This window comes from Notolepis coatsorum (assembly GCF_963971535.1).
Source record: "Notolepis coatsorum genome assembly, chromosome: 3".
NCBI classification, from domain to species: domain Eukaryota; kingdom Metazoa; phylum Chordata; class Actinopteri; order Aulopiformes; family Paralepididae; genus Notolepis; species Notolepis coatsorum.
Genome location: NC_140167.1, coordinates 112,622,982 through 112,650,410, shown reverse-complemented (window position 1 = coordinate 112,650,410; position 27,429 = coordinate 112,622,982). Strand labels below are relative to the sequence as shown.

Genomic DNA, 27,429 nt, shown 5'->3' with positions numbered 1-27,429 from the left:
GAGCCTGTAGAGTGGAGTGTCTGAAGCACCACGTGGAGCATCGAAGACGAGGTGAAGCCTGTAGAGTGGAGTGTCTGAAGCACCACGTGGAGCATCGAAGACCAGGTGAAGCCTGTAGAGTGGAGTGTCTGAAGCACCACGTGGAGCATCGAGGACTAGGTGAAGCCTGTAGAGTGGAGTGTCTGAAGCACCACGTGGAGCATCGAAGACCAGGTGAAGCCTGTAGAGTGGAGTGTCTGAAGCACCACGTGGAGCATCGAAGACCAGGTGAAGCCTGTAGAGTGGAGTGTCTGAAGCACCACGTGGAGCATCGAAGACGAGGTGAAGCCTGTAGAGTGGAGTGTCTGAAGCACCACGTGGAGCATCGAAGACGAGGTGAAGCCTGTAGAGTGGAGTGTCTGAAGCACCACGTGGAGCATCGAAGACCAGGTGAAGCCTGTAGAGTGGAGTGTCTGAAGCACCACGTGGAGCATCGAAGACGAGGTGAAGCCTGTAGAGTGGAGTGTCTGAAGCACCACGTGGAGCATCGAGGACGAGGTGAAGCCTGTGGAGTGTCTGAAGCACCACGTGGAGCATCGAAGACCAGGTGAAGCCTGTAGAGTGGAGTGTCTGAAGCACCACGTGGAGCATCGAAGACGAGGTGAAGCCTGTAGTGGAGTGTCTGAAGCACCACGTGGAGCATCGAAGACCAGGTGAAGCCTGTAGAGTGGAGTGTCTGAAGCACCACGTGGAGCATCGAAGACGAGGTGAAGCCTGTAGAGTGGAGTGTCTGAAGCACCACGTGGAGCATCGAAGACCAGGTGAAGCCTGTAGAGTGGAGTGTCTGAAGCACCACGTGGAGCATCGAAGACGAGGTGAAGCCTGTAGAGTGGAGTGTCTGAAGCACCACGTGGAGCATCGAAGACCAGGTGAAGCCTGTAGAGTGGAGTGTCTGAAGCACCACGTGGAGCATCGAAGACGAGGTGAAGCCTGTAGAGTGGAGTGTCTGAAGTACCACGTGGAGCATCGGAGACCAGGTGAAGCCTGTAGAGTGGAGTGTCTGAAGCATCGAAGACGAGGTGAAGCCTGTAGAGTGGAGTGTCTGAAGTACCACGTGGAGCATCGGAGACCAGGTGAAGCCTGGAGAGTGGTGTGCTGGACAGACTTTTCCCTCTCATGCAATAACATCTGTCCCCAGGTTCAATGAACTTAAAAATAAAAATCTAAAAAAAAAATCTGAGGACTTTTCAGGAGGGAGGAGAATAGGGGCCATGCTGTCGGGAATTATTGTGAAAGCATATTTGCTAAAGGTTGTAAATGAAAAAGCTAAGTATATGGTGAGGTGATTGACCCCTTGTTTTTACTTACTAACCTAAGAGACTGTCATGTAGTATAACATGATAAATCATAACATGATAAATACAATGTTGTGCTTTTCTAAATACATCTTCTTTTGCCCTGTAATTTCATTTCATTTAATTTCAAACCTTTATTTAAACTAGAAAGCCAACTGAGGTTTCCCTCATTTACATGCAGGTCGAGTGTACATACAGAGATAAAAAAAGGCATATAAAATCGCACAGTGTATAAAATCAAAATGTTTACAAAAGAACAATAAGACAGGGGAGCTCCAGTAGCTCACCACGTACCTCGAGCGCTATTTCGGCGCCGGGGACAACCGTGCTCGTCACGGATCTGGGGTTTAGCGAGTTCGAATCCCGGACTGCAGCCGTGCCTTTCCCAGAGTGTCTTCCCCCCCATCTGTACCCCTTCAGCCTGTTTCTGTCGGTCATTCTTGACCAGAATAAATGCGATAAACGCTAAAAAGAGCCAGCGGAATGGCCAAAGTAAAAAAAAAAAAAAAACAATAAGACAACAAGGTGAGACAAAAGTAAGGATAACAAATCAATTAAAACACGTACAACTTGATTGACAAAGGTTGGATCAAGGTTTTATACTCTGCAACAGAGGAGATCATCTCAAGCTTTAAGGACCGTTGGAGTTCATTCCATGAGCTAGTGGGGAGCATCATAGCAAAATGTGGATTTACCCTGTTCAGAGCAAACTCGGGGGACATTTAAGGACAAAAGCTAAGGTAATGGTTAAGCCATATTATGTAAAACACTGAGGTAAAAGAGGACTTCAGGACCACTTGACTTGCTACTCAATGCATTATGCAACACTGGCACAGGAAAAAGAATGGTGTCATTTGAATTCCAGAGGGGTTGCATAATATCCGATGCAAAGCATGAATGCTAATGTGGTCTAATGACTTTGCTATTTGGAGTGTGGGTAGCGTATTGCGTGCTGTGGCTAAGTCTCAAGCCTCGTTTGAGATATCGCTTGCTCTTAAAGCTTGCAGAGGAGTTGCTAATTTCTTCACTCAAGTACTTCTGAAAGTGAGAAATCCTGCTTCTCAAGCACAAAAATAGGTCTGCGGCTTTTCCTGAGATGCAAGTTCAAGTTCTTTAATAGTTGTCATACAGAAGTACAGAATACTTTCATACAAAATGCTTCTTACTGTTACGCTCCAGAGACTGTGCTAGACAAGATAGTATCAAATAACATAATATAGCATGTAATTTAGAAGAAGAAAAATGAGGTCACAGTGTTCGGTATAGACATATGTACAATGTTCTGAGTTACCATATAATATACAATACTATGCAGTGTACTAATGTACAGTACTATCTAGTGCAAAGCAGAAATGGGATGAGGTACAATTTTAGGTACAATTTACAGTAAGGTGTACGAGTTGTAGTGCAATCCTTCATCAATAAATATAAAGTGTGGGGAGTGGGTGCTACAGTGTGTTTGTTTAAAGTGGGTGTGTGCTATAAAGTGTGGAGTGGGTGCTACAGTGTGTTTGTTTAAAGTGAGTGTGTGCGTGTGGATGTGTGTGCTATGTGCGTTTGGTGGTTGTTGTTGTGTAGTGTTCATTCATTGTTCGTTTAGCAGCCTGATGGCCTGGGGATAGAAGCTTCTTCTGAGTCTTTCTGTGCTCGCCTTGAGACTCCGGTATCGCTTGCCTGACCGCAGCAGTTCAAAGAGGCAGTTGTTCGGGTGACTGGAGTCTTTAATGATTCTCTTAGCCTTGCCCGTGCAACGCTTGTTGTAAATGTTCTGGAGGGTGGGGAGCCCCCCTCCAATTGTGCGTTCGGCTGAACGTGTCACTCTTTGTAGTCTGCTTCGGTCTTGTGCAGTGCTATTCCCAAACCAGGAGGTGATGTTGCCGGTCAAGATGCTCTCAATTGTACATGAGTAGAAGTTCTTAAGGATCTTCTGACTGACTTGGAACTTCCTTAGGCGCCTGAGGAAGTAGAGGCGTTGTCGTGCCTTCTTCACAACACTGTCAATGTGTGTGGTCCATGTCAAGTCCTCGGATATGTAGGCTCCGAGGTACTTAAAGCTGTTGACTCTCTCAACCGGTGCCCCGTCGATGCTGAGGGGGCTGTAGTCCTTGACCCCCGACCTCCTGAAGTCCACAATCATCTCCTTTGTTTTGCTGACGTTCAGGGAGAGGCTGTTTTCCTGGCACCATCCCGCCAGGACCTTGACCTCTTCCAGGTAGGCCCTCTCGTCGTTGGCAGAGATCAGGCCCACCACCACTGTGTCGTCAGCAAATTTGATGATTGTATTGCTACTCCGCTGAGCCACACAGTCGTGTGTGTACAGGGAGTAGAGGAGGGGACTCAGAACACAGCCCTGGGGGGCCCCTATGTTGAGGGTGATGGATGAGGAGGTGCAGTTGCCTGCTCTCACCACCTGGGGTCTGCCAGTCAGGAAGTCCAAGACCCACTGGCAGAGGTCATAGCCCAAGCCCAGGTCCCTGAGCTTGGCTATGAGTATGGAGGGGACTATGGTATTGAATGCCGAGCTGTAGTCGATGAATAGCATTCTCACATAGTTCCCCTGCCTCTTGTCCAGGTGTGATGCTGCTGTGTGCAGCACATGGGCTATGGCGTCCTCCGTGGACCTGTTGGGGCGGTATGCAAATAGCAGGGGGTCCATGTTGATGGGGAGGGAGGAGCAGATGTAGCCCTTTACTAGCTTCTCAAAGCACTTCATGGCTATGGAGGTGAGAGCTACAGGGCGGTAGTCGTTGAGGCAAGCAGGCTTGGATTTTTTGGGTACAGGGATAATAGTGGACTTCTTCAGGCAGGTGGGGATGACAGCCTGTTCTAAGGACAGGTTAAATATGTCAGTGAATACTGGGGCCAGTTGGTCGGCACAGACTTTTAGGACGCGGCCGGGGATGCCGTCCGGACCTGCTGCCTTCCTGATATTCACTTTTTTAAAGGTCCGCCTCACCTCATGCTCTGTTACCCTGAACACTGCGCCTCCATCAGCAGCCGACCCCCCCCCCCCCCCCCCCCATTGCCGTGGCTTGTGAGCTGGTGTTGTTATTACCAGCATCAAACCTCGCATAGAAGGTATTGAGGTCATTTGCTAAGGAGATGTCACTGTTCAGTTTGAGGGAGGCGCCTTTGTAGTCTGTCATCGTTTTGAGCCCCTGCCACATAGCTCTAGAGTCAGCTTGTTCAAACTGGAGTTCAATTTTATCCCTGTAGCGCCGTTTGGCCTCTGACACTGTCCTCCTTACGTTGTATCGCGCCACCTTGTGGTCATTCATGTTGCCTGCCACTAGGCCGTCGTTGTATGCTTTGGTGCGCTCTCTCAGAGCTTCACGGACGGATTTGTCTACCCAGGGTTTTTGATTTGGGTAAACTCTCATTGTGGTAGTGGGGATTGTTTCTTCCACCCTAGTACAAACATAGTCCAGCACTGTCTCCGTGTAGACATTAATGTTATCTGTGTCGCGGAACACATTCCAGTCTGTGCAGTGAAACACAGACCGGAGCGTCTCCTCTGACGTCAAATCCCATTTCTGCACCTCTCGCGAGACTACGGGAGTACTTTTAATTCTCTGTTTGTACTTTGGTGAAAGAAAGATTGACGCGTGATCTGATTTACCAAAGCCACTATCAGAATGAGCCTTGTAGCCACCTTTAAATTGCGTGTAACAGTGATCTAGGATGTTACCGCCTCTGGTGTTGCAAGTCACATGCTGATAGAAGTCAGGTAATACCTTTCTCAGATTGGCGCTGTTGAAATCGCCCAGCACCAGAATGGCGGCGTTAACGTTCGCCACTTGTATTCTATTTACCTCGTCGTGTAGTCTGGAGAGCGCGGCGTTGTTGCTGGCTTGCGGTGGAATATACACTCCGATCAGGATGATCGCCGTTAACTCCCTCGGGAGGAAGAAAGGACGACACTTGATGGTTATATATTCCAGGTCTGGGGAGCAGTGGTTGGATAATTCCTTCACGTTAGTTGGATCGCTCCAATTTTTGTTAAACATGAAGGCAATACCTCCTCCACGTTGTTTACCGGACTCTGATGTCCGATCCTTGCGATGGATACAGAAGTGATCAGCCGGTTGAATTGCGTGGTCTGGGACCTCCGGCGTGAGCCACGTTTCAGTGAAGCAGAGAACGTTGCAGTCCCTAACGTCTCTTTGATATTGAATCCTTGCTCGGATGTCATCCAGTTTATTGTCAATTGATTGTACATTGGCTAGCAATATACTGGGTAGTGGTGTCCTGTGCCGCCTGGTTCTCAGCCTGTTACGGACTCCAGCTCTCTTTCCTCGTCGTCTGGGTCCTCTTTTCCTGGGATCAAGGAACAAAGGATCTGGTCCTAATCTCCTGAGAATTTCTTCAGGCCATTGTTGCGGTTCGGAAAGCTGGTCCAGTGAGTAATCCAGTTGGTAAGTTTCCCGTAATCCAATGTCTATGAGTGACTGAAGGTCATATACATTAAATGCACCAACAGTTGGTACAAACAAAACTCTAAACTATAAATATTAACAAAAGTAAGCACAGTCTCGACGGAGCGCACAGACAGGCAGCCGTTCGTTGCGGCGCCATCTCAGTGCTTGTGCAGTGTTTATTAAAGGCGCCTTACATCAGCTGACGCCTATGAAGACACCTTGGATTGTCCTCAGGCTTCCGTCCTTGTTCTGTTGTGCTGATGACGTGGATTGAAGGTGTCGTCAGGATAATCTATATATCATGGGCTAATGAGAAATTGCTAATGAGTCATCTCCTCCAAGCTAATCCACACTCTCACCACTAACGCCCCCCGGCTTCTGGGTAAATATGACGGTGTGGGATTAATTACTTCCCATGTTAATCGCCTGTTTGTGTATTCCAAAGACTCTGATGAGTAAATAATATAGACCGAGGGCTGGTGTGTTGGTGTTAATTAATGAATGATTAGTGATTCATACATGGGGTAACTTCATGCAGGCCCTTGCTAAACAAAAGGTGGGTGTTTGGGGGGAAATACTCATTTGGAAATCCTACATGCAATGCATCTGTATCTTGTTATTGTAACCTGCTACAATGTTTTCTTTCGCATTGTCCCTGTCTGACAAATAAACAAATGAATAAATCAAAGACAGAGGTCACTATATAAACGTAAGTAAAAAATAAAATAAAAAATTATATAGTTTGTATATATAAAGAAAATAATCTTAAACAAACCTTACATTTATATATATAAATATATACATATATTATAATATATTTTTGCAACGCGTTCGTTGGTTCGTTCCTGCTCCAGTCAACCAGAGGTGTGAAAACTTGCTGGTGAATAAACTCCTGCAGCAGGGAAAAGATAGCTGCTTGTGTTGATGGGAGTTGCAGACGCTTCTTTGGAAAAGACCCACACTAACAACTGCTCAGAGGAGGAGGGAGAGGAGAGGAGGAGGAGGAGGGAGAGGAGAGGAGGAGAAGGGAGAACACAGACTCCTCCTTTAAGGAAAGGTAGAAGCACTTAGTGGAACACTGCCCTGGAAAGAAAAAGGGATTTTAAAATAGGGATCCGTGATTCTAGCACGGCTCCCTGCTGGTTGTGTTTGCATTAGGGATGTATTCACTGTGAAATGTATTGTCTTTGATACAAGGTCTGACATGACAGCAACAATGTCTGTTTACATTTGCACTGTTGGTAAGCACTGGAGTGACCTGTATTCTGAGCCAGCGTGGCCTATGAAGGTTCTGAAGAGCGTATTTTACAAACTATAAGTCAAACTAATCAAGATTCGAACATACTATGTGAATATACCTATAATTAGATGGTCAAATAAATACCACATGGCTTTAATTCAAATGACTTCAGTATAGTTGTTGAATGCACTCAAATAAAAGTACACATTCAGCGGGCGATGTGTTGGAGCCTGGCGGCCATGCGAGTGAACGCCCCACACAAGTCCATCTCCGCAGCCCAGAGGTGTGAGACCCATCTGAGCAAGACGCTGCACCAGAGGATTGGCTTGACGGAAGGAACCGGTGTGCGCTGAACCCCTGTCAAATACGGGTCTGTATTTCCTCGCTAGGAAGCGCTCCCTGTTCATTAAATAATCACTTCCCCGTGGTCCACTGCGAATGCTTTGATTGCTTCTTCTTAGAGACGGCTGGGCTCAAAGTTGGAAAAGCTTTGCATTTCCTTTGTAATTCCTTCAATGTAATCTGTAAGTGGCTTTGGTAAACGGCGTCGGCTAAATGTAATGTAATCCTGTATCTGGTTGGTTTTGTTGTTGATCAGGATGGGCTCCTTCCTGGCCGAGCCCCCCCCTCCAAAGCAGCGTGCGGAGCGAAAGGAAAGAAGGGCACCGACCAAGGAGGCCAAGCGGGTCATGCCCACCCAGGTAGGAACTGACCTACTGTCTAGTAGTCCCAGTCACATCTCCCAGAGTTCAAGTTTCGTAGGGTCTTTTATATTGATTTCAGTGAACTTGGCGTAGAAAAATAGTTCCTAAAGATGTATCGTTCCTATGGAATTTCAAATGGAGTAGGCTATCGACCAGCTTGGCAACGCAAACGAATGACGTATTATTCTAATTTATACAACAGGTAGGTCCGACCACCTATTTACCAAGGTGGAACACTGTTTTAATGTATGACCTAGGACCATTATTTTTATTATTATTATACAAATCAAGCGAGAATGTACCCATTTATTTTTTTCGTCTACTTTTTCTCCCATTTTCAATTTTTTTTCTCCCATCCCAATTTCGTATCGTCCAATTCTACCCTCCCCTTACCTGTCTCGAACGCTGTTAGGCCATGCCTCCCACAAGCCGGCTGCAATGTGGACGAAGCCTTGCATCACGTGTCCCCTTGCATCACGTGTTCTTTTCACCTGAACAGTGCAATCTCTCTCCTGCGTGGGAGGCACACGCCGCCCCCGCTGCTTCCTGATTCTGCTGCGCAGGCGCACCAACCGACCTGTAGGAGTCGCTGTCCACAACGTCCGATCCCCACCCACCAGCTTCCCACCCCTAACACTGCCAATTGTGTTAGTATGAACGACCAGCCAAGCTGGTAGCAATGCCGAGAGCTGGGCTCGAACCCAGCATTTCCTGCATTAGTGGCGAGCGCCTTGCCCACTGCGCCACTTAGCCGCCCAGAATGTACCCATTTAGATTCCAAATATCTAGTCAGTTCGTTCAAATAACGCTTGTTTGGAAATTTGCTCCCAACGTTTTCGGAGATTCGGCGGCTGCGACAGGACTTTGGTTGACGCATGCCCAGTTTAATAATGTGAGGTTTGTTTACATAAGTGTCCTCTATTTTCAACTCATCAAGAATTAATTACTAAAGTTAACTATCGTAATCGATCGTCCCGCTATATTCCTTTATCCGTAATTGATCAGTCTCCCCAGTTAGTAGCTAGATTAATATATTTAGTGGAAGTGTCAATAATCAAATAATCTGGACAAAACCATCGCTTTTATCCGTCTGATTCAGATGACTAACAGACATTTTTAACCGCTCTTGGTCCATATATGGGCATAATGCATGCCGTGACGCGGGGGATTCCCCAATCTGGATGCTTCAGCCCCAGTCTCCTCCGTAGACCAGACCGTCTCATTTAACAAGAAGCTTGTTTGAGATTCAAATAGCTCCTACAGGTACGTTAAATCAAATGTAACTGTAACTGCAGTGGTGATGTCATAATAGAACCGGTTAGAACAGGCTAGAATGCCCTGGTTCATTGTGATGTCATAATAGATCGCCCTGTGTGGGCGGTCCTGCGGCCTTGTGTATGCAGTCAATAAGGTACGTTTGGGACCGTACTGCGCTTGTAGTTAAGTTCAGTGGGTTAACAACCACCCTTGTAACGACCGATAAATTGTATGTATGTTGTTATGGTTTGATCCGTGATTGATTGTATTTCATGTATGTTTTCAGTTTTACGGTTCGGAATAAAGATGTTCTCTTCGAACGGAAATAAAGTTGTCCTCGCAGTAGGACCGTCGGGTCGACAGTTTCCTTTTGATGAATGGCAGTTGAAACTTTCTACAACATTCTAAAGCCAGCGCAGTGGTATATTCATGGTGATTTAACCGTGAGTGTATCATGAATATACTCATGGTTTAGAACACTCTCGACCAATCACAATGCGTGATCGGACCTACCTGTTGTAGGGCTGTCCCAGACTAAGGATTTGTATAGTCTATTTGTAGTCGCCAAAATTAGCCAATAGTCGACTACTAGTCGACTATAAAAAAAATTAAATAAAAATAAAAAAAGTTATATATATTTTTTTGTCTGAAGGAGTCGACGGAAGGCTTCTTGTCCTCTGTGGAAGCATGCAATTGGTCCACTGATGGATACATGTTGATATTTGTCTACTCTAGTGTGTTCATTAGATCAGTGGTTCCCAAAGTCGGGTCGCGACCCAAAGGTGGGCCGCGAGCAGCCACGGGTGGGCCGCGAGATGATTTAAAAAAAATAAAGAAAATTAAAAAAACTTTATTTTATTTTTTATTTTAATTTTTAATTTTTTTTGTCAGGCCACTGAACTTAGAAGCAGGCCAGGACAGTGTTTCTAGTTGTATTCTAAAATGTGACTATATGGTTTTATATTAACTTAATAAATAAACAAAAACGAAAAATCTACTTATTTCAACGAACATTTCAAACTAAATAACAGATTATGCACATAAAACGCTGAAAACAACCGAAGCAACAATAGTATTTTAATGAGGCTATTATTATTATCATTATTATTTTGCAACAAGTTAGCCCTCTCATAAATAGCACATATAAATGAATAACTAACTTGAACTAACTTAATAGGATTGATGTAACTGCAGGAGTGTCATAGTGTAATTCTAGTTAGCTGCAGCGGTGATGTCATAATAGAACCGGTTAGAACAGGCTAGAATGCCCTGGAACATTGTGATGTCATAATAGATCGCCCATAGTGTAATGCCCTGCTGCATTGTGATGTCATAATAGATCGCCCATAGTGTATAAATAGGGAGACCCTATAAGGTTCGTTCCTTCACTTCTCCACCATCTTCAGACAAGCCACATCGACACCAGAGCTCCATAACTGTCCTCTCATATTGCATGCAGTCAACAAGGTACATTTGGGGCCGTAATGCGCTGGTAGTTAAGTTCATTGGGTTAACAACCACCCTTGCAACGACCGATAAATTGTATGTATGTTGTTATGGTTTGATCCGTGATTGATTGTATTTCATGTATGTTTTCACAGTTTTACGGTTCGGAATAAAGATGTTCTTTTCGAACGGAAATAAAGCCAATCAGTAAAGATCAAAGACGAGTTGCGTCATCATTGCAAGAGATGCAGTTACAATTGAAGTGATATTTGGCTTAAAAAATCAGTCGCCTGGCAAAAAAAATAAAAATAAAAAAAAGCCAGACGATGTGCATTGGGCCGCGGCTCTCTGACGCCTTATTTTCTGGGCCCCGGCCTGAAAAGTTTGGGAACCCCTGCATTAGATGGGTGAAATCCTCTTTCAGTGCCTCTGTGCCTGTTTTCTTAGGAAGTTAGCCTCTGGTATGCGTGCCATTAGCGTTAGCCACGCTTCTAGGCCTCTTTGCTTTTGGAAAGAATGATAAAAAAAAGTATATATTTTTTTTAATGTCTTTTTTTTGCATTCGACTAATAGTGGTCAGCCCTAACCTGTTGTATAAACTAAGTTATTATACTGTGGATTTCTAATACACAGTAGGGCTGCATGATTAATCGGAAAAAAAATCACGATCTCGATTCATAGACCTATGCGATCTAATTTCTAAATGATGACGATTTTTTAATAGATTTTTTTTTACTTTATAAAAAAAAAATCCTTTTTTAAATGATGATGAAAAATGAGAATCGTGATCTCAATTCTTAGAGAAATCGTGATTCACATTTTTAGCAAGAATCGTGCTGCAGCCGTAGTACACAGAGTGCTGCAGTCTTCTGAATGTTTTGTGTTTTCAGTTGAAGAAGATGGAGGAGTCCCACCAGGAGGCCACGGAGAAGGAGGTGGAGCGGATCCTGGCATACCTGAGGGGGTACCATGCAGAGGATCGTGAGTCTGACCTCTACAGAGTGGATCAGAGTCTAAAGTCTACAGAGTGGATCAGAGTCTAAAGTCTACAGAGTGGATCAGAGTCTAAAGTCTACAGAGTGGATCAGAGTCTAAAGTCTACAGAGTGGATCAGAGTTTAAAGTCTAAAGTGTGGATCAGAGTCTAAAGTCTACAGAGTGGATCAGAGTCTAAACTCTACAGTGGATCAAGTTTCTCAAGTTTCTTTAATAATTGTCATACAGAAGTACAGAATACTTTTATACAAAATGCTTCTTACTGTTACGCTCCAGAGACTGTGCTAGACAAGATGAGTATGAAATAAAATAGTATAGCATGTAAAAATAGAAGTAAAAATAGAAGTCAGTGTTCAGTATATACATATGTACAATGTTCGATGCAGAATAGAAGTAACTGAGTTACCATACAATATACTATGCAATGTACTAATATACAATACTATATAGTGCAAAGCAGAAATGGGATGAGGTACAATTTAGGTACAATTTACAGTAAGGTGTACGGGTTGTAGTGCAAATCCTTTACCAATAAATATAAAGTGTGTTTAGGTGTTCTAAAGTGTGGAGAGTGGGTGCTGCAGTGTGTTGTTTGTTTAAAGTGAGTGTGTGCGTGTGGATGTGTGTGCATTTGATGGTTGTTGCATAGTGTTTATTGTTCATTGAGCAGCCTGATGGCCTGGGGATAGAAGCTTCTTCTGAGTCTTTCTGTGCTTGCCATGAGACTCCGGTATCGCTTGCCTGACCGCAGCAGTTCAAAGAGGCAGTTGTTTGGGTGGCTGGAGTCCTTGATGATTCTCTTAGCCTTACCCCTGCACCGCTTGTTGTAAATGTTCTGGAGGGTGGGAAGCCCCCCTCCAATTGTGCGTTCGGCTGAACGTGTCACTCTCTGTAGTCTGCTTCGGTCTTGTGCGGTGCTATTCCCAAACCAGGAGGTGATATTGCCAGTCAGGATGCTCTCTATTGTACATGAGTAGAAGTTCTTAAGGATCTTCTGACTGACTTGGAACTTCCTTAGGCGCCTGAGGAAGTAGAGGTGTTGTCGTGCCTTCTTCACAACACTGTCAATGTGTGTGGTCCATGTCAAGTCCTTGGATATGTGGGCTCCGAGGTACTTAAAACTGTTCACTCTCTCAACCGGTGCCCCGTCGATGCTGAGGGGGCTGTAGTCCCTGACCCCCGACCTCCTAAAGTCCACAATCATCTCCTTTGTTTTGCTGACGTTCAGGGAGAGGCTGTTCTCCTGGCACCATCCCGCCAGGACCTTGACCTCTTCCAGGTAGGCCCTCTCGTCGTTTTCAGAGATCAGGCCCACCACTACTGTGTTGTCAGCAAATTTGATGATTGTGTTGTTATTCCGCTGAGCCACACAGTCATGTGTGTACATGGAGTAGAGGAGGGGACTCAGAACACAGCCCTGGGGGGCTCCTATGTTGAGGGTGATGGATGAGGAGGTGCAGTTGCCTGCTCTCACCACCTGGGGTCTGCCCGTCAGGAAGTCCAAGACCCACTGGAGAGTCTAAACTCTACAGTGTAAATCAGAGTCTAAAGTCTACAGAGTGGATCAGAGTCTAAAGTGTGGATCAGAGTCTAAAGTCTACAGAGTGGATCAGAGTCTAAACTCTACAGTGTGGATCAGAGTCTAAAGTCTACAGCAGGGGTCTCAAACTCAATTTACCTGGGGGCCGCCGGAGGTAGAGTCTGGGTGAGGCTGGGCCGCATCAAATATTCCACACAAAGGGTTTCAAGTATTTAAATTTTTTTTTGTGAAATGTATGGTTGAAACAATATAAGCATTGGAGGCTTTTAACCAGGGCCAGACTGGGGAAATCATTCAGGCCAGGAAATATAGTTAGAAATATAGCCCCAGTCAGGCCACTTTTTAAGCGGGGGGTCCCCCACCAGGAGATTTTGTGTTACAAAGACTTAATTTCCTGCATTATGGTGCAGGAATTGTTTTATTTGTACCCTTTAAATGCCAGTGTTTGTGATGACATGACTGATTTTTTTTGTTATTTTTTTGTTGTTGGGAAAATCATCTGGGGGGCCGCAAAATATCATCCAGCGGGCCGCAATTGGCCCGCGGGCCGTGAGTTTGAGACCCCTGGTCTACAGTGTGGATCAGAGTCTAAAGTATACAGAGTGGATCAGAGTCTAAAGTCTACAGAGTGGATCAGAGTCTAAAGTGTGGATCAGAGTCTAAAGCGTGGATCAGAGTCTAAAGTCTACAGAGTGGATCAGAGTCTAAAGTGTGGATCAAAGTCTAAAGTCTAAAGTGTGGATCAGAGTCTAAAGTCTACAGTGTGGATCAGAGTCTAAAGCAGGGGTGTCAAACTCATTTTCACAGAGGGCCACATCAGCATTATGGTTGCCCTCAAAGGGCCAAAGACCGTATAAATGTTAATGTATGTAAAATAAATGTAGCTACACATTTACATATTGTTAAACATGGTGTTTCTGTATTTATTACTTATTCAAGTTATACATATTGCATATTCATTTGCATAAATGTAAAAATATGTTAGCTTATGTTATTTTAACAAATAATTTTAGTTTATCAGAACCCCATATTACTCCACCAATCAATGATCAAACCATTCAAGTAAATAACAAAGAAGAATATCATCAAATACAAGCTATGACATTAAGTTTGTTCAAAACCTTTTTGTCAGTCAAGAGGGGCAGAACTAACAACTGAGCTGCAAAGAACACGTGGGACAGATGTAGCAGATGTTACAAAAACAAATGGCTGCACACAACCTTGCAGAGGCCATACATCCAACTAATGGAAGATAGTTTAATTAACAGATTGCAGAATGGGTACAGTACAGTACAGCTCAATACACACAATTGTTAAGGGGATGCAGACCAGAGAAGACTTTCGACTTGTTTACATCAGTGTCCCCCATTTTCAATTCGTAATGAAATTGCTATTATGTGTCTGCATGAACACACAACTGTAACTGTACTCAAAAATAACAAAATAAGGGTTGTCTCAGTTCACAACTATATTGGTCAAGTTTTGGGTGGGACTTGTTTGCGTTCCTACAGCTTCTTATTCAATTGAGCGAGATGCTCGGTTATGTCACACAGCCAGTTTGCATCTGACAGTTCAGACAATATTTCTTCAACCCTTTGTTACCTATTCCGCCTGGATCTTTTTTTTATTTTGGGCTGTAAAATTGTCAAAGAATGTCTGAGGAGTAAGTGCTTTTGGCTTTTTTCCTTTGTTACCTCAGATGTTCAACATACATGTATGTGTAAGAATGTGTAATAACTAAGGCTGTCAAAGTTAAAGCTTTATTAACGCATTAACCCACAATTATTTTAACACTGCTATTTTTTAACCCAATATTAATGTACATTTTTTTTTTTTTTTTTTTTTTTTTTTTTTTTTAAATACCTGCGCTCTTGGGGGGCCACATCAAATGACGTGGCGGGCCGGATTTGGCCCGCGGGCCGTGAGTTTGACACCTATGGTCTAAAGTGTGGATCAAAGTGTAAAGTGTGGATCAGAGTCTAACGTCTACAGTGTGGATCAGAGTCTAAAGTCTAAAGTGTGGATCAGAGTCTAAAATCTAAAGTGTGGATCAGAGTCTAAAGTCTACAGAGTGGATCAGAGTCTAAAGTCTACAGAGTGGAACAGAGTCTAAAGTCTACAGAGTGGATCAGAGTCTAAACTACAGTGTGGATCAGAGTCTAAAGTGTGGATCAGAGTCTAAAGTCTACAGAGTGGCTCAGAGTCTACTGTAGACTTTAGTCTACAGAGCGGATCAGAGTCTAAAGTCTACAGAGTGGATCAGAGTCTAAAGTGTGGATCAGAGTCTAAAGTCTACAGTGGATCAGAGTCTAAAGTGTGGATCAGAGTTGGGTGTTGGTGCTCCTAATGCACAGAACTATATCATGCTACTCTACTCAGGTCCCCACTGCAAAATGACTATTACCCTCAGTCATACACTTTTACTATCATGTAGGCTATTCTGTTTTATGTGATGTATTGTATATTGTATACATGCACTTTTATTGTGTTCTTGTGTGATGTATCACACATTTTATTGCTGTTATCTTGGCCAGGTCTCTCTCCCATATCTCTATGGGACTTCCTGATAAAAATAAAGAAATACTATTTAGCGGAAATAACTAGGGATGTTCGATGTTGGCTTTTTTTACCGATATAGCGATATTGTCCAACTCTTAATTTCCGATACCGATATCAACCGATACCGATATATGTGGGGTCCCCCCCCCCCCCCCAAAAAACTGAATAATTTCAGGTAATTAACATTACATATCTCTTGTTGTGGAATTAACACAACATTATGCATACTTTTGACAAGAAATAAAATAAAAATGTGTTCTTACTTGCTTGCCTGGGTAAATAAATGTAAAAAAAAAAGAACAAGTTTTCTTTTTCTTTTTTTGAAAACAGACACAGATAATTTCTGATATTACATTTTAATGCCAATATCGGCCGTCATCCCTAGAAATAACTCATTAATCAATCCTTTAGAGAAGTGTTTCTCAACTGGTGGGTCGCAGGGCCATTTTGAGTGGGTCGCGGATGTGTGGGGAAAAATGTAAGAAAAAATAATTATACTTTTTCTTTGCACTACCTATCTTTGTGAAAGTGGCTTCTCAGCTCTGGTCCAGCTGAAGACAAAGCAGAGGAACAGATTGGACATTGAGCATGACCTCGGAGTCGCTTTGTCTACCATCACCCCAGACTTTGAGACTCTTGTCAGGAGCAAACAACATCCCCAGTTATAGATTGTATAGCTTACGCTCTGCTCTTAGTGGAACTATCCCTTTATCCAATCTAATAATCAATCATTTTCTCCACATGCACACACCCACATCCGCTCCTCTACATAAGCGGGGTCGTGGCCGCACCATCATCACCACCGAAAGTGTGTAACACTTTAGAAAGTTTAGTGCCAAGATAGTTGTTGGAAAGGAGCTACGTTGACATTGTATCTTTCTTTTTTCTCTCTCGCAAATTTCCGAAAAAGCAAAGAGAATGTCTTCACCGTCGGAGGGTCTAGATGGTTACAACGCTACCCTCCACCAGCACTTCACTATCGCGGCGTCCTCTGTGCGCCGCGGGGCGTCTCTGGTTCCACGGTCGTGGAAGAGTGTGCTTCGCCGAGGGGCCGTTGAGCCCCCATCTCCTGTGAGGTGGCCGGATTCCGGCCCTGGTTCCGTCAGCCGAAAGGCCGACAGTTCCTCTGGTGGCCGAGGATTTGCGGAGGGGGCGGGAGCTCTCTTGTTCGAAGGCCCAGCGGAGACGTGTCACTCTCCCCTCGGGGAGTGGCAGGGAGTGCTACGTCTCCCTGGGGTTCCTTGTACTCTGGGACTGGGTTAAAACCTCCACCCCCGAGACGAGATGCCCAGCTATCTGCCGGCGTCGGACGATGGCGCCTGGTGCAGCCTCCCGTATGCGAGGGACGCAAGTGACGTGGAAGAAGGTATGCAAGGGGAGTTGCTTGTCTTGTTCCCCGAGCTCATGGCGGCCGCCGCAGCCGCTAATGGCGTGGCGTTGCCGTAGCCACTGCCGGCACCTGTTCCTGATGACATGATAGGTCATCTCTGGCAACGTCGTCCTGTGACAGAGACGGGCGTTGTCTGCCCATTCTTCCCAGCAATGGAGGCTTACGTGGCACAGGGACAGGTAATATCCCGCATCGTTGGCCTTACCCCCGCCTACGTGCCAGTCACGCGGGTGGTGGGTTTGGTCCAGGGGCTAAAGGACGGGGTGCCTCTGCTTGATAGCCCGATGGCAGCCATACTTTGCCCCGAAATGGTGTGGGAGCCGTTAAGAAAGCCGGTTCCCCAGGGGAAGTCGGCTAGGGAGTTGGCGTCGTGGTGTACATCGCCTCGACACAGAGCCTGGCTGCGACCTCCAACATCGCGCAGCTGGCGCGCTACATGTCGGGGCTGATGGCGGGCGGGACGGTACTAGATGACCATCAATGGTACCTTCACGCCCAGGCGGCTGGAGCCATCCTGCACCTAACCCAGCTGCAGGCGATAGCCGCCGGGAAGGAGCACGCCCTGGCCACTCTCATCCAGCGCCACCTTTGGCTGGAGCAGGCGCGGGTGCCGGACCAGAGGAGGATTCCGCTGCTCACGGCCCCCCTCTTCGATGCTGGACTCTTCGGGTCGGCCATGCAGCAGATGACGGCAGCCTGCAGGGAGATGGAGGAGGAGCGTTCCGTGCTCCAGCCCCATTTCCCCCGACCCGATGCCACCGGTGATGTCCGGAGGAAGCAACGCCGGCAAAGGCCTGCGGCCGTTGCCACCATCACCGCCGCCGCTGCTGGGCCTTCCGCCAAGAAGGCCAGGAGTGGAGGGAGTGCCGCGACCGCTGCAGCCAGTCGTCCCACGCCCGGAGGGAACGGTAGGGATCGACGTGACCAGGAGACTGCCCAGCACCGTCCCTCCGGGCCGGCTCCCCGTGGGGGCAAACGACGCTCTGCACGCGGCAGGCGGCGCTAGTGACTCCCCTGTTTGCCCCTGTGTCCCCCCCCCCCCCCCCCCCCCCAACATATAATTTTGTTATTAAATAAAAGGTCCCTCCTGGTGAGGGACTATTTTTTGTTACAAAACGTGTTTATTCATTATATATTGGGGATACGATGTAAAACCCTCAACTACTGTTGGGGTTGTGTTCTTGCTTAGGGAGTGGGGCAGTTTTCTCTGAAAATTGTTTTTTGGTCGCTATTATATGTGTGCTTAGGCCTTAGCAAGGCCTGTGGCTAGCACTCGGTCGAAAGACTTTGTCTTCTCATCATAAAAGACGGTGTTCTTGCAGTAGTAAGAGGGAACTTTACCTTTTTTATTATCTGAGGGGGTTGTGTGTATTCATGTTACGTTTAGGAAACATGGCATCGAGTCCACAACTAGGTTGAGAGTGTTAGCCTACAGAAGTGGTCACATATGTAGCTATTGTACCGAGGTCTTTGGACCCTCTCTTTAACGTCTGTTGTTTTTTCTTTACTTGGTAAAGGTGTAAAAATGCGGGTGGCAAGTTTTTTCGCACATGAGCCTAAGCCTTGTATAAAAGCCAGTTTTTTACACAAACAACTTTATCGTCTGTGGCTGGCGTGCAAACTATAAAGCTTTTACCCTAGCAGGTATATGCGCTTTTCATGTAGCATGCTAGACAACTGGTGTCATGCGCTGCTTGTTATTGCATCGTATCCCGGCTGTGGGGTCATATGGGGTGAACTGATAAACCCCTCCCCACTTTTACTGATTGGCCAGGGGGTTGGACCTCCTGTACGTCGGTCTCCCTGTGGGGTCATGTAATGATCATTACACCAGTATCCTGTTATAGTCTAGTATCATTACAGTATCCTGTTATAGTCTAGTATCATTACAGTATCCTGTTATAGTCTAGTATCATTACAGTATCCTGTTATAGTCTAGTATCATTACAGCAGTATCCTGTTATAGTCTGGTATCATTACAGTATCCTGTTATAGTCTGGTATCATTACAGCAGTATCCTGTTATAGTCTGGTATCATTACAGTATCCTGTTATAGTCTGGTATCATTACAGTATCCTGTTATAGTCTGGTATCATTACAGTATCCTGTTATAGTCTGGTATCATTACAGTATCCTGTTATAGTCTGGTATCATTACAGTATCCTGTTATAGTCTGGTATCATTACAGTATCCTGTTATAGTCTGGTATCATTACAGTATCCTGTTATAGTCTGGTATCATTACACCAGTATCCTGTTATAGTCTGGTATCATTACAGCAGTATCCTGTTATAGTCTAGTATCATTACAGCAGTATCCTGTTATAGTCTGGTATCATTACAGTATCCTGTTATAGTCTGGTATCATTACAGTATCCTGTTATAGTCTAGTATCATTACAGCAGTATTCTGTTATAGTCTGGTATCATTACAGCAGTATCCTGTTATAGTCTAGTATCATTACAGCAGTATCCTGTTATAGTCTGGTATCATTACAGTATCCTGTTATAGTCTGGTATCATTACAGCAGTATCCTGTTATAGTCTGGTATCATTACAGCAGTATCCTGTTATCATTACAGTATCCTGTTATAGTCTGGTATCATTACAGTATCCTGTTATAGTCTGGTATCATTACAGCAGTATCCTGTTATAGTCTGGTATCATTACAGCAGTATCCTGTTATAGTCTGGTATCATTACAGCAGTATCCTGTTATAGTCTGGTATCATTACAGCAGTATCCTGTTATCATTACAGTATCCTGTTATAGTCTGGTATCATTACAGTATCCTGTTATAGTCTGGTATCATTACAGTATCCTGTTATAGTCTGGTATCATTACAGTATCCTGTTATAGTCTGGTATCATTACAGTATCCTGTTATAGTCTGGTATCATTACAGCAGTATCCTGTTATAGTCTGGTATCATTACAGTATCCTGTTATAGTCTGGTATCATTACAGTATCCTGTTATAGTCTGGTATCATTACAGTGTCCTGTTATAGTCTGGTATCATTACACCAGTATCCTGTTATAGTCTGGTATCATTACACCAGTATCCTGTTATAGTCTGGTATCATTACAGCAGTATCCTGTTATAGTCTGGTATCATTACAGCAGTATCCTGTTATAGTCTAGTATCATTACAGCAGTATCCTGTTATAGTCTAGTATCATTACAGTATCCTGTTATAGTCTAGTATCATTACAGTATCCTGTTATAGTCTAGTATCATTACAGCAGTATCCTGTTATAGTCTGGTATCATTACAGTATCCTGTTATAGTCTAGTATCATTACACCAGTATCCTGTTATAGTCTGGTATCATTACAGTATCCTGTTATAGTCTGGTATCATTACAGCAGTATCCTGTTATAGTCTGGTATCATTACAGTATCCTGTTATAGTCTGGTATCATTACAGTATCCTGTTATAGTCTGGTATCATTACAGTGTCCTGTTATAGTCTGGTATCATTACACCAGTATCCTGTTATAGTCTGGTATCATTACACCAGTATCCTGTTATAGTCTGGTATCATTACAGCAGTATCCTGTTATAGTCTGGTATCATTACAGCAGTATCCTGTTATAGTCTAGTATCATTACAGCAGTATCCTGTTATAGTCTAGTATCATTACAGTATCCTGTTATAGTCTAGTATCATTACAGTATCCTGTTATAGTCTAGTATCATTACAGCAGTATCCTGTTATAGTCTGGTATCATTACAGTATCCTGTTATAGTCTAGTATCATTACACCAGTATCCTGTTATAGTCTGGTATCATTACAGTATCCTGTTATAGTCTGGTATCATTACAGCAGTATCCTGTTATAGTCTGGTATCATTACAGCAGTATCCTGTTATAGTCTGGTATCATTACACCAGTATCCTGTTATAGTCTGGTATCATTACAGTATCCTGTTATAGTCTGGTATCATTACAGTATCCTGTTATAGTCTGGTATCATTACAGCAGTATCCTGTTATAGTCTGGTATCATTACAGCAGTATCCTGTTATAGTCTAGTATCATTACAGCAGTATCCTGTTATAGTCTAGTATCATTACAGCAGTATCCTGTTATAGTCTAGTATCATTACACCAGTATCCTGTTATAGTCTGGTATCATTACAGTATCCTGTTATAGTCTAGTATCATTACACCAGTATCCTGTTATAGTCTGGTATCATTACAGTATCCTGTTATAGTCTGGTATCATTACAGTATCCTGTTATAGTCTAGTATCATTACAGCAGTATCCTGTTATAGTCTGGTATCATTACAGTATCCTGTTATAGTCTAGTATCATTACAGCAGTATCCTGTTATAGTCTGGTATCATTACAGTATCCTGTTATAGTCTGGTATCATTACAGTATCCTGTTATAGTCTGGTATCATTACAGCAGTATCCTGTTATAGTCTGGTATCATTACAGTATCCTGTTATAGTCTGGTATCATTACAGTATCCTGTTATAGTCTAGTATCATTACAGTATCCTGTTATAGTCTAGTATCATTACAGTATCCTGTTATAGTCTAGTATCATTACAGCAGTATCCTGTTATAGTCTGGTATCATTACAGTATCCTGTTATAGTCTGGTATCATTACAGCAGTATCCTGTTATAGTCTGGTATCATTACAGTATCCTGTTATAGTCTGGTATCATTACAGTATCCTGTTATAGTCTGGTATCATTACACCAGTATCCTGTTATAGTCTGGTATCATTACAGTATCCTGTTATAGTCTGGTATCATTACACCAGTATCCTGTTATAGTCTGGTATCATTACAGTATCCTGTTATAGTCTGGTATCATTACAGTATCCTGTTATAGTCTGGTATCATTACAGTATCCTGTTATAGTCTGGTATCATTACACCAGTATCCTGTTATAGTCTGGTATCATTACAGCAGTATCCTGTTATAGTCTAGTATCATTACAGCAGTATCCTGTTATAGTCTGGTATCATTACAGTATCCTGTTATAGTCTAGTATCATTACAGCAGTATCCTGTTATAGTCTGGTATCATTACAGCAGTATCCTGTTATAGTCTAGTATCATTACACCAGTATCCTGTTATAGTCTGGTATCATTACAGTATCCTGTTATAGTCTGGTATCATTACAGCAGTATCCTGTTATAGTCTGGTATCATTACAGCAGTATCCTGTTATAGTCTGGTATCATTACAGCAGTATCCTGTTATCATTACAGTATCCTGTTATAGTCTGGTATCATTACAGTATCCTGTTATAGTCTGGTATCATTACAGTATCCTGTTATAGTCTGGTATCATTACAGTATCCTGTTATAGTCTGGTATCATTACAGCAGTATCCTGTTATAGTCTGGTATCATTACAGTATCCTGTTATAGTCTGGTATCATTACACCAGTATCCTGTTATAGTCTGGTATCATTACAGTATCCTGTTATAGTCTGGTATCATTACACCAGTATCCTGTTATAGTCTGGTATCATTACAGTATCCTGTTATAGTCTGGTATCATTACACCAGTATCCTGTTATAGTCTGGTATCATTACACCAGTATCCTGTTATAGTCTGGTATCATTACACCAGTATCCTGTTATAGTCTGGTATCATTACAGCAGTATCCTGTTATAGTCTGGTATCATTACAGCAGTATCCTGTTATAGTCTAGTATCATTACAGCAGTATCCTGTTATAGTCTAGTATCATTACAGTATCCTGTTATAGTCTAGTATCATTACAGTATCCTGTTATAGTCTAGTATCATTACAGCAGTATCCTGTTATAGTCTGGTATCATTACAGCAGTATCCTGTTATAGTCTAGTATCATTACACCAGTATCCTGTTATAGTCTGGTATCATTACAGTATCCTGTTATAGTCTGGTATCATTACAGCAGTATCCTGTTATAGTCTGGTATCATTACAGTATCCTGTTATAGTCTGGTATCATTACAGCAGTATCCTGTTATAGTCTGGTATCATTACAGTATCCTGTTATAGTCTGGTATCATTACAGTATCCTGTTATAGTCTGGTATCATTACAGTATCCTGTTATAGTCTGGTATCATTACAGTATCCTGTTATAGTCTGGTATCATTACACCAGTATCCTGTTATAGTCTGGTATCATTACAGTATCCTGTTATAGTCTGGTATCATTACAGTATCCTGTTATAGTCTGGTATCATTACAGTATCCTGTTAGTCTGGTATCATTACAGCAGTATCCTGTTATAGTCTGGTATCATTACAGTATCCTGTTATAGTCTGGTATCATTACAGTATCCTGTTATAGTCTGGTATCATTACAGTATCCTGTTATAGTCTGGTATCATTACAGTATCCTGTTATAGTCTGGTATCATTACAGTATCCTGTTATAGTCTGGTATCATTACAGTATCCTGTTATAGTCTGGTATCATTACAGTATCCTGTTATAGTCTGGTATCATTACAGTATCCTGTTATAGTCTGGTATCATTACACCAGTATCCTGTTATAGTCTGGTATCATTACACCAGTATCCTGTTATAGTCTGGTATCATTACAGTATCCTGTTATAGTCTAGTATCATTACAGTATCCTGTTATAGTCTGGTATCATTACAGCAGTATCCTGTTATAGTCTGGTATCATTACAGTATCCTGTTATAGTCTAGTATCATTACAGCAGTATCCTGTTATAGTCTAGTATCATTACAGTATCCTGTTATAGTCTAGTATCATTACAGCAGTATCCTGTTATAGTCTGGTATCATTACAGTATCCTGTTATAGTCTGGTATCATTACAGTATCCTGTTATAGTCTGGTATCATTACAGCAGTATCCTGTTATAGTCTGGTATCATTACAGTATCCTGTTATAGTCTGGTATCATTACAGTATCCTGTTATAGTCTGGTATCATTACAGTATCCTGTTATAGTCTGGTATCATTACAGTATCCTGTTATAGTCTGGTATCATTACAGTATCCTGTTATAGTCTGGTATCATTACAGTATCCTGTTATAGTCTGGTATCATTACAGTATCCTGTTATAGTCTGGTATCATTACACCAGTATCCTGTTATAGTCTGGTATCATTACAGCAGTATCCTGTTATAGTCTAGTATCATTACAGCAGTATCCTGTTATAGTCTAGTATCATTACAGCAGTATCCTGTTATAGTCTGGTATCATTACAGTATCCTGTTATAGTCTGGTATCATTACAGCAGTATCCTGTTATAGTCTAGTATCATTACACCAGTATCCTGTTATAGTCTGGTATCATTACAGTATCCTGTTATAGTCTGGTATCATTACAGCAGTATCCTGTTATAGTCTGGTATCATTACAGCAGTATCCTGTTATAGTCTGGTATCATTACAGCAGTATCCTGTTATAATCTGGTATCATTACAGCAGTATCCTGTTATCATTACAGTATCCTGTTATAGTCTGGTATCATTACAGTATCCTGTTATAGTCTGGTATCATTACAGTATCCTGTTATAGTCTGGTATCATTACAGTATCCTGTTATAGTCTGGTATCATTACAGTATCCTGTTATAGTCTGGTATCATTACAGCAGTATCCTGTTATAGTCTGGTATCATTACAGTATCCTGTTATAGTCTGGTATCATTACAGTATCCTGTTATAGTCTGGTATCATTACAGTATCCTGTTATAGTCTGGTATCATTACACCAGTATCCTGTTATAGTCTGGTATCATTACAGTATCCTGTTATAGTCTGGTATCATTACAGTGTCCTGTTATAGTCTGGTATCATTACACCAGTATCCTGTTATAGTCTGGTATCATTACACCAGTATCCTGTTATAGTCTGGTATCATTACAGCAGTATCCTGTTATAGTCTGGTATCATTACAGCAGTATCCTGTTATAGTCTAGTATCATTACAGCAGTATCCTGTTATAGTCTAGTATCATTACAGTATCCTGTTATAGTCTAGTATCATTACAGTATCCTGTTATAGTCTAGTATCATTACAGCAGTATCCTGTTATAGTCTGGTATCATTACAGTATCCTGTTATAGTCTAGTATCATTACACCAGTATCCTGTTATAGTCTGGTATCATTACAGTATCCTGTTATAGTCTGGTATCATTACAGCAGTATCCTGTTATAGTCTGGTATCATTACAGCAGTATCCTGTTATAGTCTGGTATCATTACACCAGTATCCTGTTATAGTCTGGTATCATTACAGTATCCTGTTATAGTCTGGTATCATTACAGCAGTATCCTGTTATAGTCTGGTATCATTACAGCAGTATCCTGTTATAGTCTGGTATCATTACAGCAGTATCCTGTTATAGTCTAGTATCATTACAGCAGTATCCTGTTATAGTCTAGTATCATTACAGCAGTATCCTGTTATAGTCTAGTATCATTACAGCAGTATCCTGTTATAGTCTAGTATCATTACACCAGTATCCTGTTATAGTCTGGTATCATTACAGTATCCTGTTATAGTCTAGTATCATTACAGCAGTATCCTGTTATAGTCTGGTATCATTACAGCAGTATCCTGTTATAGTCTGGTATCATTACAGCAGTATCCTGTTATAGTCTGGTATCATTACAGCAGTATCCTGTTATAGTCTGGTATCATTACAGTATCCTGTTATAGTCTGGTATCATTACAGTATCCTGTTATAGTCTAGTATCATTACAGTATCCTGTTATAGTCTAGTATCATTACAGTATCCTGTTATAGTCTAGTATCATTACAGCAGTATCCTGTTATAGTCTGGTATCATTACAGTATCCTGTTATAGTCTGGTATCATTACAGCAGTATCCTGTTATAGTCTGGTATCATTACAGTATCCTGTTATAGTCTGGTATCATTACAGTATCCTGTTATAGTCTAGTATCATTACAGCAGTATCCTGTTATAGTCTGGTATCATTACAGTATCCTGTTATAGTCTGGTATCATTACAGTATCCTGTTATAGTCTGGTATCATTACAGCAGTATCCTGTTATAGTCTGGTATCATTACAGTATCCTGTTATAGTCTGGTATCATTACAGTATCCTGTTATAGTCTAGTATCATTACAGTATCCTGTTATAGTCTAGTATCATTACAGTATCCTGTTATAGTCTAGTATCATTACAGCAGTATCCTGTTATAGTCTGGTATCATTACAGTATCCTGTTATAGTCTGGTATCATTACAGCAGTATCCTGTTATAGTCTGGTATCATTACAGTATCCTGTTATAGTCTGGTATCATTACAGTATCCTGTTATAGTCTGGTATCATTACAGTATCCTGTTATAGTCTAGTATCATTACAGTATCCTGTTATAGTCTGGTATCATTACAGTATCCTGTTATAGTCTGGTATCATTACAGCAGTATCCTGTTATAGTCTGGTATCATTACAGCAGTATCCTGTTATAGTCTGGTATCATTACAGCAGTATCCTGTTATCATTACAGTATCCTGTTATAGTCTGGTATCATTACAGTATCCTGTTATAGTCTAGTATCATTACAGCAGTATCCTGTTATAGTCTGGTATCATTACAGTATCCTGTTATAGTCTAGTATCATTACAGCAGTATCCTGTTATAGTCTGGTATCATTACAGTATCCTGTTATAGTCTGGTATCATTACAGTATCCTGTTATAGTCTGGTATCATTACAGCAGTATCCTGTTATAGTCTGGTATCATTACAGTATCCTGTTTTTTTTTTGATCCACTTTTTCTCCCATTTTCTATATTTTCTCCCATCCCAATTTCGTATCATCCAATTCAACCCTCCCCTGTCACGAACGCTGTTTCTTGCCTCCCACAAGCCGGCTGCAGTGAGGACTAAGTCATACATAGCACAAGTCCCCTCCGGTACTTGAGGTAACAGCAGTCGCATCTTTTCACCTGCGCAGCTCGATCTCTCAGTGTCGAGGAGTAACGCGTGGGAGGCTCACGCTGCCCCCGACACTTCCTGATTCTACTGCGCAGGCGCACCAACCGACTTGTAGGAGTCGCTTGTTCACAACGTTCGATCCCCACCCTTCAGTTTTTCCCTCCCCGTAATACGGCCAATGTGTATTACTGCGGACGACCAGCCAAACTGAAAAACAATGTGGAGAGCTGGATTCGAACACGCGAATCCTAGCGTCTCCACACTGGTGGCGAGTGCCTTAGACCACTACACCACCTAGCCGCCCCATTACAGTATCCTGTTATAGTCTGGTATCATTACAGTATCCTGTTATAGTCTAGTATCATTACAGTATCCTGTTATAGTCTAGTATCATTACAGTATCCTGTTATAGTCTAGTATCATTACAGCAGTATCCTGTTATAGTCTGGTATCATTACAGTATCCTGTTATAGTCTGGTATCATTACAGTATCCTGTTATAGTCTGGTATCATTACAGTATCCTGTTATAGTCTGGTATCATTACAGTATCCTGTTATAGTCTGGTATCATTACAGTATCCTGTTATAGTCTGGTATCATTACACCAGTATCATGTTATAGTCTGGTATCATTACAGTATCTTGTTATAGTCTGGTATCATTACAGTATC

At 42.6% G+C, this 27,429-nt stretch overlaps 1 protein-coding gene across 1 annotated transcript in view; it reads left to right on the top strand.

Annotated features, from left to right (window-relative positions):
* LOC311225231 (non-structural maintenance of chromosomes element 4 homolog A-like) overlaps positions 1 to 27,429 on the top strand; it is a 113,409-nt gene that overhangs the window by 45,499 nt on the left and 40,481 nt on the right. The window contains exons 7-8 of the mRNA XM_084310447.1: positions 7,591 to 7,693; positions 11,290 to 11,380. Coding sequence (XP_084166573.1) covers positions 7,591 to 7,693; positions 11,290 to 11,380 — 194 coding nt within the window. The remainder of the gene's footprint in view (positions 1 to 7,590; positions 7,694 to 11,289; positions 11,381 to 27,429) is intronic.